The sequence below is a fragment of the Podarcis filfolensis genome (genome assembly GCF_964270895.1).
Source record: "Podarcis filfolensis genome assembly, chromosome: 14".
In the NCBI taxonomy this organism is placed as follows: domain Eukaryota; kingdom Metazoa; phylum Chordata; class Lepidosauria; order Squamata; family Lacertidae; genus Podarcis; species Podarcis filfolensis.
Genome location: NC_139616.1, coordinates 36,892,910 through 36,906,443, shown reverse-complemented (window position 1 = coordinate 36,906,443; position 13,534 = coordinate 36,892,910). Strand labels below are relative to the sequence as shown.

The 13,534-nt window shown below is 39.7% G+C and overlaps 1 protein-coding gene across 9 annotated transcripts in view; it reads right to left on the bottom strand.

The window, feature by feature from the left end:
• MRTFB (myocardin related transcription factor B) overlaps positions 1 to 13,534 on the bottom strand; it is a 95,550-nt gene that overhangs the window by 15,405 nt on the left and 66,611 nt on the right. For all 9 annotated transcript variants that reach the window (XM_083584925.1, XM_083584929.1, XM_083584928.1 and 6 more), the window contains 6 exons: positions 12,322 to 12,387; positions 9,784 to 9,839; positions 8,263 to 8,338; positions 7,588 to 7,749; positions 4,872 to 5,050; positions 1,229 to 1,372 (listed from right to left, as the gene is read on the bottom strand). In XM_083584925.1, the coding sequence (XP_083441051.1) occupies positions 1,229 to 1,372; positions 4,872 to 5,050; positions 7,588 to 7,749; positions 8,263 to 8,338; positions 9,784 to 9,839; positions 12,322 to 12,387 (683 nt within the window). The remainder of the gene's footprint in view (positions 1 to 1,228; positions 1,373 to 4,871; positions 5,051 to 7,587; positions 7,750 to 8,262; positions 8,339 to 9,783; positions 9,840 to 12,321; positions 12,388 to 13,534) is intronic.

Below are 13,534 nucleotides of genomic sequence, written 5' to 3'. Positions count from 1 at the left end.
CCACATGTTTCATATGTCCACAGAGGCTCCCATACACATTTGAACTTACGTATCTGCCAGCTGCATTTCGGAACTAGCACTTGGAGTGGAGAAAATGGGGACTCCCATTACACATGCAACACATTCCCTGCACCAAGTTCCATCTGCTCACAACCATGCAAAGTTCTGACTTGTCCTCAATAACTGCCAGTGTATATTGGTAGCATCTTCCAGATACCCTTTGCAGGTTCAGTTCGCTTAAAACCCATGCTGTTAACTATTTTGCTAAGCAAACTCTCCAAAGCCTAGCAAACTTAGATCGTTCCAGTCTGTGGCTTCCTAAATGCTAGAGGTGAGCAGTAAGTGTTGGTGGAAATGTGATGCAGAGGCAGCATTGGCTAGTATTTGTTCGGCCACAAATATTGGCATATCCGACTATCCTACTCTCCAATAATTACCTGTCCCTTCTTAGGGACAGTTGCCTCACAAGGCAGAGATCTGTTGCATTACACAGCTTTAGGTGATACTTGATCTTTAAAATCTAACCACTGTAGGAAAAGCTGGGTTAGCTTACAGGTGACATCACCACTGGGTCTATTTGACTGCGGGAAATGCCTTATAAAACAATTTTATAGAAAATGGCAGAGGGTTGTCCTTGCCTGCAATCCTCTGAAGGCCACTAATCCAGCTGGCATAATAATAAACCTTGGAGATAGCAAAACTAAATCTGTATTGACACTGAAATGCAAGGCTTTGTGCGTAGGTGTGTGTGTGTTTCAAGGAAGGCTGAACATCCCTTGCCAACATCCTACTTTCTCCCACATCATCTCAGAAAATGCAGTGTCGGGAACACAACACTTGCAAAAAAACCCACCACCGTAAGTCCAACTACAAATAACTGTTCAGTGAATGTTGTAAATGTCATACATTTTTACATCACTTATTTTCCTTCAGAAGTACCTTCTACTTTAATGTATAGAACTGGATTCTGGCAAAAACGTGCTGCTTAAAATCAGCCAAATAACAACTTGACCATGATTTGTGCTCTTATGTGATGGCTTCAGTGGCACCTGTACTTATACAAAGTTATCTTTACTTATGCTGTTTCATTTTTCAAATGTCTGTCTTGCAAGATCCATAATACTAGTACAGGAATCTTGCAATTTTCCCCACCTCTCCTGTTGTGAGATTGTTCTTTGTTAATAGAGTAAATAAACCAAACAAATCAAGCATGACTGTTTTCTCATACCTTTATTAGTGTTGGCCCACTGCTGAGTTTTGTTGCCAACACGGTATTTGGGGTAAGAGAAGCAGCAGCTGCAGAGCGTGTAGTATGCTGATCAGTGACAGGCGGCTTCAGAAATTCAGGTAGTGATGGTGTTAATGTTGGATACTGATAATAAAGAAAACAAAACAAAATGAGTAACTACTGCCCAAACATTTTTTCAACATTGGCATTGGCTTTTCTAAAAGAATTTACATCACACATATTCCCCAAAAGAACTAGAGCCACAAAATTCTCCAAAATTTCTCAAGAAGAGCAACCAAAGGAAAGTCTTACTTTAGATACATTTATGTCTCAAGAGTCACCAGTAGAATTTTAAAAAATCAGTAAAATATTTTTTTAAGGGGCCTGCAGAATTAAACATCCCCCCCTAAAAGGTTTGTGTCTGTCCTTTGCTACTGAAAGTATCCAAATCTGTCAGAAAAAGTCACTGGAAATAGCATGTCAGAGAGAGTAAATTCACGCTAAAGGTTGAGAACATTTTGTTGAGTGTGGCCAGGGTTTCCCTCCACACTCAGGGTCTGGTTCCTCCAATCTATCCCACTGCTGCCAAGTTTTCTCTAGGTCAAAGCACTAGGACTGCTGAAAACAATGTTCCCAGCACTCACCAGCTGCAAGCATACTGGCTGCATGAATTACATTTTAATTTGGCAAAATTAAACAAAAAAATTAAGCCTACAAAAGTGCATTTAACAAATATTTGGAATGTTATTAATGACACTTTGTCATTTCTTCTCCTTGTGCATTCAGACAGTGACTGTCAATAGAAGTGGACTCAAAATGAAATCACTGAAAAAAGAGAGGAATCAGAATGCTTGGGGAAACCCCTAGAACATTATTTGCAGAACTACAAATAATGATGATTTTGATGATGATCATAATGATGGAGCTGACCCCCCCACCCAAAGAAACCCAGCCCTATAAGGATTGTGCAAGCTCATTAGTCACAGACATAGTATCAGTTGGAAAAAGGGGAAAACATGGGAAAAGGAGAAGAGAGGTGGAACGGGATGGAACGGCCTGCTGGAGGAGGGAATGGCTGGCTGGCTGGCAGGCATTCTGAACAGAATTCCTGTTAGAGAGGCAAGGATATACAGATCTGATTTGCTAAGCCAAACCATGACTTAGTGCAAAGGAGAAAACATGTGTTCCCAGACTGAAGACTGCAGCCCCTGTGCTCTTGCCCTGGTCCTGATGGCCTTTGGTTACATAATAAAGATTTGGATTACTTAAAATGGGAATCATTGTCCTCTCTATTTTGGAACCATGTTTGCTTGTTTTTTCTCTGGGAGAAGGACAAGTTTGTTAAAAAAATAACAACAACTTTGGATGCCGGACAGCATTCTGAATCAAGATAGCACATCCAAGCATCACTCTGGCATGATTTTGCTCTTTTTTGGCATGTTGGGTCCACTACTTTTGACACCTCTGAAAATTTCATCATACCATTTGGCAGGTCTTCACAAATTTTGGTGTGACAGTTCTAACCTGTGCCAATCTGGATAGCTTTGAAGGTTTTGCTGCCCAATTTGGCAGGATGGCATCAACCTGCACAAATGTGGATGCCTCTGGAAATATCATCACCAGTCTTCATCTATGTTTGGATGCCAGGCACCATTTTGAATCAAGATGGTGGGCCAAACTAACCATAATTAAATAATAGCTCCACAACATTTTATTATCATTATTCAGTGCCAGTTCAGCTTCTTCCCCAGGTCAGGTTGGAGTCCTGAGTTGGTGTGTGTGTGTGTGTGTGCGTGCACACAACCCCCAAACCCACAAATTACACTATCCATTTAAAAATTACAATATATTTTAATGTCTTCAAATTCCTGGGCAGCACTGGGCATTTCGTGTGTGTGTGTGTGTGTGTGTGTGTGTGAGAGAGAGAGAGAGAGAGAGAGAGAGAGAGAGAGAGAGAGAGAGAGAGAGAAATGTGGAGAAAACAGTAAGGGAAAAATTTAGATCAAGGCTGCTTTGCTCAAATATTTAAAAGTAATTACACTGCTTAAATCATATACAAATGATAAATTATTCATATCTCATGTAAAGATAAACTGGACACTATAACAGTGATGTGTGCAAGAGTTTCCCAGTGCCTCCCCCTACAAGCTATTTTGCTGCTCAAAGTCAACCCCTGCCCCAAGCTGCTATATCCCTATCTTTTCCCCAATGGGTAGAAGAGAACTAAGCAGCCCCTCTCTGTAAAATTCCTCCATTTAAACTGCCATCCATCTGCAATTGCTTGTAATTAAAATCCAATCATTCATACATAGTTACATGAATCTATTGTGCAATATCTGGTCTGGTCTCAAGGGAGCATGGTAAAGATTGGATTTAGCAATTTTACACAAAAATCGTTAACCACAAGAGAAAACCTCTGCAAGAAAAACCTACAATTTCGAGCACTGAAATACTTTAAATTACAAGTGTTTCTCAATGGAACTAAATGAATAAAAGTGTTCTTAAATGTTACTTCAAAGAGCACGATAGCAAGGAATACCTTGTGTTGTGCAATCACTTCTTCATCCTGCTTTTAGTTTTTAAAAGGAAAAGAATCTAATTTATTTTTGTACTAACAGTAACGAAAAGAAATTTATGTTCTTGGCTAACTATTTGATTGCACATATGAAGAAATGTTAAATATCTAGACCATGAAGAGAGAAGAAACAGCTATGACACCACAGACAGAGATTTCCAGCAAATCTGAGTAATAATAATAACAAGGGAGATTTTTCAGCCCAAGTAAAACTGTAAAAAGGAGAAGAAAATTCATTTCCAGTCAAAATGATCTTCCACATCACATTTTAAAGACACTGCATCTAAAAATAAATATGCTACGGCCGTTCTGTGTGATGTGTGGATAGTTAACAGATACTTATTTAACAGATTTCCTGGCCACAGTGCTGTGTGTATTTATTCTAGATGAATCAAAAAGGTCCAGCACTTTCATCTATAGACATCAAGATATCACAGGGTCAACCTTTTTGAGCTCCCCAGCTACACTCTCCAAAAAGATCCTACCACCACCACATACAATAACCAAGCTGGGGTGTGTGTGTGGGTGTGTGTGTGTGTGTGTGTGTGTGTGTGTGTGTGGAGTCTTTTATTAAAGCCAACAGAAGGCTTCTTCCAAGCCAATTTGCAGCAGGGGGAGATTTCAAGGGGTTGGTCACGGCTGAAGAGGAGAGAGTTAACACTCCCCACTGCAATCCCTTCATTGCCATTAAGTTTGGGAGGAAAAAGAAAGTATGCAAAGGAAGCCACTATATGTAAGTTTTATGGAAAATATACGGATTCCGGGGGTTTTCTTGGCACAGAAATCCCTGACTATTATGCATGTTGGAGCTCATATTGAAGAACGACAGGGAAGACTTTCTACCGCTTTTCAGAGCAGAGTTTGATATCTACCTGCTGAGCACATGCATCTAACAAAAATGGACAGACTTGCTTGAAGTAATGAACATTTTCTACCCACCAAAACTTCAGGGTTTTCATAAAACACAACAGACATTTATCAAATAGAGAAAGAATATCTTAAGAATGCTTAGTTAACAGCAAAATATGACAATAACTAAGGTTATGGAATGGAATAAAGACACTTTACCTGATTAGTAGCGGGGGTTGGCAAGACTGGAGATGGTGCCTCTCTTGTTTTGGGCTCACCAGGGGATGCTGCCGAGCCCTGGGATTCCTGACTAGCAGGCTGATCTGGAGATAAAGCATCACTGCTGTCTTCATCAAAGGATTCATCCAATCCTTGAGGATAGTTCTCCTGACCAACCGCTAAAATGAAAGGGTGTGTGTGAGAAATCACCTTTTAATGCCATGATAATGAAGAAACAATATACTTGTTATTTTTGACATGTATCCAGCACTCATTCTGTGAAGACCTATGGACATTTCACAAGTTACAGACCTTCTTGTATGAAGGTCTTTTTTGTGTGAGTTTGGGCCAAACTAAACAAAGTGGTGTTGGACACTTGTTTTCATCATATGTCTACTCCAGTTCCACATAAAACAGGTTGGAGATTTTAATAGTACAAGAGTGCATGGCAGAGAGGTGCTAAACTTTCCTTGGTTCCATGTTTTAATGAGGATAATCTGTATTCTCCAGGTAATCTTCTCCATTTCTGGCTCAGTATTGAGGTCAAGAAAATAAAGAAAGTGCCTGGAGCAACAAACTGTGTAGAAGCAAGGTATGGGGGCATTTGGCTCCCCTCTTCCATGTCCTCCACCTCCTCCTTTATATGAGAGAACAGGGCAGGCCAGGAACAATGGCCCTGTTGTGTCTAGTTTGGCTGCATTTTTTCCTATTTTTTCCTAATTACTACTGAGAAATTTGATTTACACTGCACATTCTGTGCAACTATTCCATAAAACAAAACATGCTTTATGCCGTAAGTTAAATATTAAGCGGAACAAAACTGAGAGGGTAATAAGAAAGACTAACCTGATTAAATGAATGTGTTCTAGGAAAAGCGGGGTGGGGGGGAACCTCTCCTGTAGCTGAGGATGGGGACAAAGCAGCACTCTTGAAGGCAGTAACTGGCTTACTTATTATCATATTGAAGAAAGATTCAAAAATCAGGGTAGTGGAGAATGTCATGTGTACCTTGAAAAAGCAAGCTCATTTTCTTTCAAGTGCAAGTGTGAGTGTGACATAATCTGAATGACATATGTATGTGGAATGTGGGGCTCAAATGTGCACTGACTGCAGGTCCACAGTTCCACAAAACAGACATTTAAATATGCTCTTAGGATTCCTTTAATATACTGCTATTTTCCCCATTAGTTTTAAAATAGAACAATCCCTAGTCTGGTGTCAGTATCCTGTTTCACAAAATGAACAAGGGGCAAATGGTAGCATTGCTGTGGGACATAAGTACATCTATGTGTTTTGCTTTTGGGAGGAAAGTATAAGGGAAACATGTGTTTCAGATCTGGAGAGGAGTGCAGAGTATTTAGTATTTTTTAAAAATGAGGTGGTGTAAGAAATGCTTCTCAAAATTTTAAAGGACACAAAATGGCTTGGATATCATGGAAAGGAGTTGTGCCACTAGTGACCTCACTAATGACATCATAGGTACTATCCAATGAGTGTCAGATATACAGCACCTCCAACTGTAAGGGACACAGAGAAAGAAAAGCGAACAAAAAATCCCCCACAAAGGAAGCAGATGACACTGAAAGACAAATCTTTATCAATTAATCGTCGCCTTTGCAAAAAAAATAAGATGCTTTGCATTTCCGTTGATGACAACCACACCACCAGCAGAACAAACATATAAATAAATATGTGAGTCATAACACAGGTATTTATACTCACAGAAATAAATTATGATAGCCATAGCTATTAATGATAAATTAACATGTGCTAAGCCAGAAATATGCAGGAGAAATGATTGTGAGGATTTTGAGGGAGGTATTTGTAGAATTTGTACTGTTAAAATGGAAAGGGTCAAACCATCGCAAGAGGTGTTAAAATTTTGAGAGGTTGGATAGTTAGAATAGAATGGAATGGGGGTGGGGCACACATTTTTATTTTTAATTGATTATTATTATTTAAAATAAATAAATTATGATTAAAAATGCATTTTGAGGGAAACCATCTGGTTCTTCTAAAAGAAAAGACAAATGCACCTTTTTAAATGTATACAGTGGTACCTCGCAAAACGAATGCCCCGCAAGACGAAAAATGCGCAAGACGAAAGGGTTTTTCGTTTTTTGAGTTGCTTCGCAAGACGATTTTCCCTATGGGCTTGCTTCGCAAGATGAAAACGTCTTGCGAGTTTGTTTCCTTTTTTCTTAAAGCCGCTTGAAGAGGTGCAGTTGCGACGGACCGTGCTTCGCAAGACAAAAAACATTGCAAGACGAAAAGACTCGCGGAACGAATTAATTTCGTCTTGCGAGTCACCACTGTATTTTCAAAACCTCATAACTTGGAAGGTCCTTTAAGGCTCAGGTTTTCACCTCTCATTCTTTTCTGCATCAATAGACCCATGTCCACCACCGAGGGCCTTCTGGCGGTTCCCTCACTGCGAGAAGTGAGGTTACAGGGAACCAGACAGAGGGCCTTCTCGGTAGTGGCGCCTGCCCTGTGGAACATCCTCCCATCAGATGTCGAGGAAAAAAGCAACTATCTTACTTTTAAAAGACATCTGAAGGCAGCCCTGTTTAGGGAAGTTTTTAATGTTTAATGCTGTACTGTGTTTTTAATATTTGGTTGGGAGCTGCCCAGAGTGGCTGAGCAAATCCAGCCAGGTGGGCGGGGTATAAATAATAAATGATGATGATTATGATGTCACAGCTTCCCTACTTACCTATAATTGCTTCTTTGACACTGGAGTCTACAGGAAGGATGTTTTTTTCTACAAGTTCCATAGGACCAGGCCTCTGAGCAATCTTTTCATTCAGATCATCTGCCAATCGTGCTCTTTTCAGTTTCATCTGAGTTGCTTGTAGAGAGGGTTCCGCAAAGGTCTCTGGAAGAAAGGGGATACATTTTAAAAAGAACTAGACAATTTCCAACTCCTTTTTATGAACATTGGTTTTGATTTTAATTTTACAATGATATTTTCAACATCTAGATCACATTATTCATGCATTTCTAGAGAGCATTTGCTGACCATTTTAAATGGCTATCACAGTTCACCACAAGCTATGCATTTCTGGCACTGTACAATCTTTGCAGCTACATTTGTGTTTGAAGCAGAAATCAAAGTATATATTTCTGAAACAAGCAGATAAATATTCTTTATTAAGAGGTCTAGAAACACCACTTCACAGTTAATGTCCCTAATATCCACTTTACCTTAAATCAAAGAATGCTAAATATATAAATCGAGTAAATTAGATTTTATCAACACATATTTAGAATTAGTTTTTCAAGGGAGATTCATTGGCTTTGTCTAAAGGTTTGGAATATATTCAAGTTCTGAAGCCAAATTGAGCGTTTTAAAATGTTCAGCCAGAAAATATGGCATCAGGGTCCTCACCTTCAAGAATGTGCATTCTGACCAACTCTGATCTATCAGGTCTACTGCGTATCTTGTGCTTCAGAAAATTTTCAGTCTGAAGGAAAAAATGCATGAATGTTAAATATACCACATTTACTGGCAATTCACCCAAAACAGTTCACTTTAAGGAAACATTTTTGGGAAACGGCTTTCAGAGTACATGTCTTTATTGCAGTCCTGAACAGGCTGTCATTGAAGGAAATTATTAAAATTCTTTGGTCACAGAAAAAAAGTAACCATCTGAGAATGTTTTGCAAGACGTTGCCTTACATCGGAAGATTATGTTTGATGTTTATTATTAAATCATTTAGAGAATACTACAGAACATCAGGTTCTTGGCAACTCACACAATAAGGGATAAAATGCAGACTTCTCCCCTTCACATTTTACAATCCAAGATCCAACTCATACAAATTTACTCTTTGTAGATGACGTATTTCAAACCTATTCCTCTACATAGTGACGCTAGTGAACAAAATGTGGTATAAATCTAATTTAGGATTCCTAGCAAGTCAGCAGTTACAACCACCAGACTTTATGGTGTTTTTGAACTGTTTGATTTTTTAAAATACAATAATCACTTCCCAATACTGCAGTTTGCCCATTTTTAAGGCCACTTCTACTGAGCAGATTAAACGTGAATACGCAAAACACTTACCACAGGAAATACAAGTCAGCATTTCCCCCTGAATGTCATTAAGCAGCACTGAGTTTAAGCTGTTCTAAGATTGAGTCCTATACAGTGGTACCTCGCAAGACGAAAGGGTTTTTCGTTTTTTGAGTTGCTTCGCAAGACGATTTTCCCTATGGGCTTGCTTCGCAAGACGAAAACGTCTTGCGAGTTTGTTTCCTTTTTTCTTAAAGCCGCTTGAAGAGGTGCAGTTGCGACGGACCGTGCTTCGCAAGATGAAAAACATCGCAAGACGGAAAGACTCGCGGAACGAATTAATTTCGTCTTGCGAGGCACCACTGTATTGCATTACAATGAAACACACTGGCACCTATCATGGTAAACCATAAACCATGGCTTACTGTGAATGAGCAGTGTACTAATGCTCATTTTGTTGGGCCAGGAGTAACAAATCATGAGCCTTGGCTTAGAGTGACATGCAAATCAGTGCTCTGGGTTTGCTTCTACCAGACAAACCACAATTCGTAAGCCAAGAACAACCCTTGGCTTTACATCATTGTGGTTTGTTTGGGCAGAAAATGAATCTCGGCTGGGATTATCTACTGTAAATCTATATTCAGTGGAAGATGAGGGTGACTGGGGAAAGGGCTGAAGGATATTATAAGTAATCATACTGTTGCCTGTTTTTGGCTTGTTTGTATTAGTTACTGTAGGACTTTAAATTTCATTAAAAATGACCCCAAAATTTAGTTCCAGAGATTATAATCTAGTTTTGTTTCATCTTGTTTCACATATCTTGCATATCTCACCCTTTCCAAATGCAAATATATGTGAAGAATGAAGCAACACGTTTAAACTTGATTCCTTACCCTGGCTCTTTCCAAGCTCTTTATCTGCTCATGGAATGCAGCTGGGCTCTTCAAAGCTACAATGGAGAAGTAAAAGACTGACATGAAACTATCAGAACATACTGGTAAAGACAGATACTTTATACTCCTTGATATTTGTTTCTACTAACTAACATTGAATGTACTCTGTCCACAGTATATGGCCTCCTCTTTGTTGCCCTCCCCCACCTGTCATAATGACGAGTTTTTTGTTAGTAATAATAAAACCTACATCGACCAATAAGTTCAGTGAACATCATTAATATTGAGTGGGTTCTAAAAGACCATGAGCAGAAAAATGAGGTGCTTGCATTAATTTCCCTCTATATACCAGTAAGTATTAGAGAATGAGGTGACAATTGTGTAGAAACGGCAAACAGAAACCAAATATATGTGTATGGAGAATAATAGGTTGGTTCAGGTGTCTGCCTTACATCAACAAAAATAATGTTCATGCACTCTCATTATTCTCCCCTTTCCCTTGCATTACTCTTTCCCCATCCCTGCCAAAAGGGACTCACAGTTAGCACTGATTAGCTGACTGGCAACCTCACTTTTGCCAGGGATTGGTTGTACTCAGGAGTTCCCAAACAGCATAATTTGGCCTGCTTCCTCCACATGCATATGAAGTTGAGCGGCCACCACCTTCTCAAGCATCTTGTCGAAAGGGGAATCTTTGTAACTGGGTGGTACTTGATGCAAACCTCTAGAATCCAGGGAGATCTCTTGAGGAGAGGGTGCACTACTGCCACCTCTAATGCTGAAGGCATTACCTACTTCTGCAATGAAGAATTAAATACCCTCTGGGCTGGCTCATTCAATACCCCAGCTAGTTCTAACAACCCAAGTTGGACAAGGGTTAGACCTGCATGTGATAGACATCTTCAAGTATCCTCAAGCATCTTGTTTTGCATCATCAGGCCCTGATATCTGAAACTGATACCAAACATCCAGGCTTGAGGGGGATCTAAACACCTCCTCTAGAACTGTATTATCAATGACATCAAATAACTTTGCTCTCAAAATGCCTTGCAAACTTGTCATAGCAGGCTTCTGAGGGTTTCAAGCCATTTCCACAGGGCAAGATCTTAACTCATTCATCACAGAAAAACTCTGCTAGATGAATACTGGAGGATGCAATGGGGGCAGAAGTAAGCTTTCTTTGCTGATATCACCAACACCACATGGTGGGCTAGATTACATGCCTTTATCATCAGTTGTCTTGGTTATGAGACTTATGTCACTTGCACTCAGTGTCATCCACCCAGCCTACGCTGATTTTGTACCAAGTACCATGGGGACAAACTGAGTGAAATCTGTCTCACCTACCACAGACACTCACATCATGGTACTGCATGCCAAGTCAGCTCCTTCACCCAAAATCAAATTGTAAATAAGGAATGGCAATGACCAACCTGGCATACAGCAACAGCACTACCAGCCTGGAGGACAGGTTGGTAGAACAGAAAAGGTCACAGACCACAAGTAACTGCTTGCTATTATCTTCTCTTCATCCACCTGTGCTGCATCCCACTTTGCCACTGAATATCCGGATTGGGGCATCTCTTTCCCCCCGCCTCACCCACCTCTTCCTCCACCCAAACACATAAGCTATCCAATTCACAAACACACAAATGAAGGAAAATTTTAGAAGAAGACATAAATAGGAACAAACTCCATGGAAAGCAAGCACTCTCAAAATTTGTCACAAGATAGCAAAGCTAAAATAAAACAATTAGCAGCAAACAAAGTGCATATGATGTTTCTAAAAATGCACACAAAAAGCCCATTTCCTACACACCCTAAGAGGCTTATATCTTTAAGGTTTATTGAAAGTGCAGCGGAAACAGACCCAAGCAGTCTACTAAAAACTGCAACCCAGACTCTTGCCTTGGGCCACCTCTTCCCAAACCGCCACTCAGCAACCTTACAAAACCAGCCCCTCATTTTAGCCTCTCACACCAAAAACCCACCCAGCTCCACATGATTAGGTTTTCCATCGTAACTTCCACATGTGTTACGCAGCTTTCTCATGTGGAAGGTATCTTCGGGTTCTGACCAACTGAATCATGTTTTAGAAACAGTCTATATTTCCAAGCAATAAAGGTTTTTTAGTTGCTTCTAAAGCAGTAATTCTAAATTGACATACAGACATCCTAATATTAGCTACTACAGAGACACGTGACAATAAATCATTTTATTATTCATTGAATTTCTAATTAATCCATAATACTTCAATGAAGTATAGTATTGGTTTTAAACAAAAATCTGTATTTTTCCCAGTTTTTTTCTAAACTTAAAAATGGTAGACAAATTCCACAAAGGTGAAATATTTTGTGTGTGTGTGTGTGTGTGTGTGTGTGTGTGTCTGAGAAAGAAAAAGACAGTGAAAGCACATAATTTTGATTATCCCTTTGTTTTCTGGGGGGCATAAATGTTATTGGTTATTTCCTTTTGTCTTCAGCAAGAAGTCTGAGAATTCAGTGCTGCACAAGCTGCAAAAAATAAAATTAGTCTTACGTGGCATGATTCCCTGATCCACCAGCTGTTCTCTTGTCCGCCTTTGCTGTAGCCTTAGCTGAAGTACTGGCAACAGAAAAAAGGGAATAATTATTTGACAATCAGGAACGCAGTTTTACGAGTAGCTAAGTACAATGGGTGCAATCCAGAGAAAGTTAGAGGAATACATAATTCTCACTAAATTAATTGGACTTAAGCCCTACAGCTTAATGTTTCATTATGACCCCTTGTTTTCCATAGGATTTAGGTGCATCAGCACAGACAGAATATGCTCCTTTCCACAGTGGAGTGGCACAGGCATTTTAACTTGAACTCATGCATTATTATATTGCATTGTGTTTTGATGGTAGTGGAATATTGCCAAGACACTAGGCAAATTATCTGCAGAAGATTTCTCTTTGTAAATGTCCATATCTACAATCAATTCCCTAGGAGCTGGTGCTGTTAGTACAGGGAAGTCCCCAGATCAAATCTCACCCAACGTACTAAATGATTTAAGGGACGGCACTATTCTTTTAGCCCCACATCTACAATACAGGGATTATAACACTAGTCTGTCAGGACTGTTGAAAGGATTACTAAAATGAAGTGTAAGGAGTGATTTTAACACTTAATACAAATTGGGCTGGGATCAGACTTTACCCCAGTCCACCACAAACATCTCACTCCCTATCCTACTCTTTTCCAGTGTCCTCAGTCATCCATACAGTAACATTTAATTAGAACCTACTAGCATGAAGTCCTATGTGAATAATCCCAAAGCATAGTTCTACCCCAGATCAAATCCAGGAATCATCCATGTGCAGGATTGTGCAGACTGGTTTTTACACACAGTGGCCCTACTCAAATGCTATGCTCCTGCATGAATGCCCATAAGCAGGGAAGGCTGACTGGGTAGGCAAAAAAAAATGTATTTTCACATTCTACCATGCATATGCACTGGTTCAGGAAAAGGTATTATTCAATCCAACCCACTATATATTTGTTATTAAAGAACTATCACTGGAAGTTTGACATGTTCTGTTGTGTGCTCAGGGAATCATGCAGAGGTTAAAGATCTATTGTAAGCTTTCTGGTTATCCATTTTTAATGGGGGTATTTTTACATCTGCTTTTGGTCCAAACTGAATGACTGACTCTCCACCTACTTATTCAATTCTTATATTTCTGAGTTGGCATAACTCATTACAGGCTTCCTCAGTTATCACAACTCC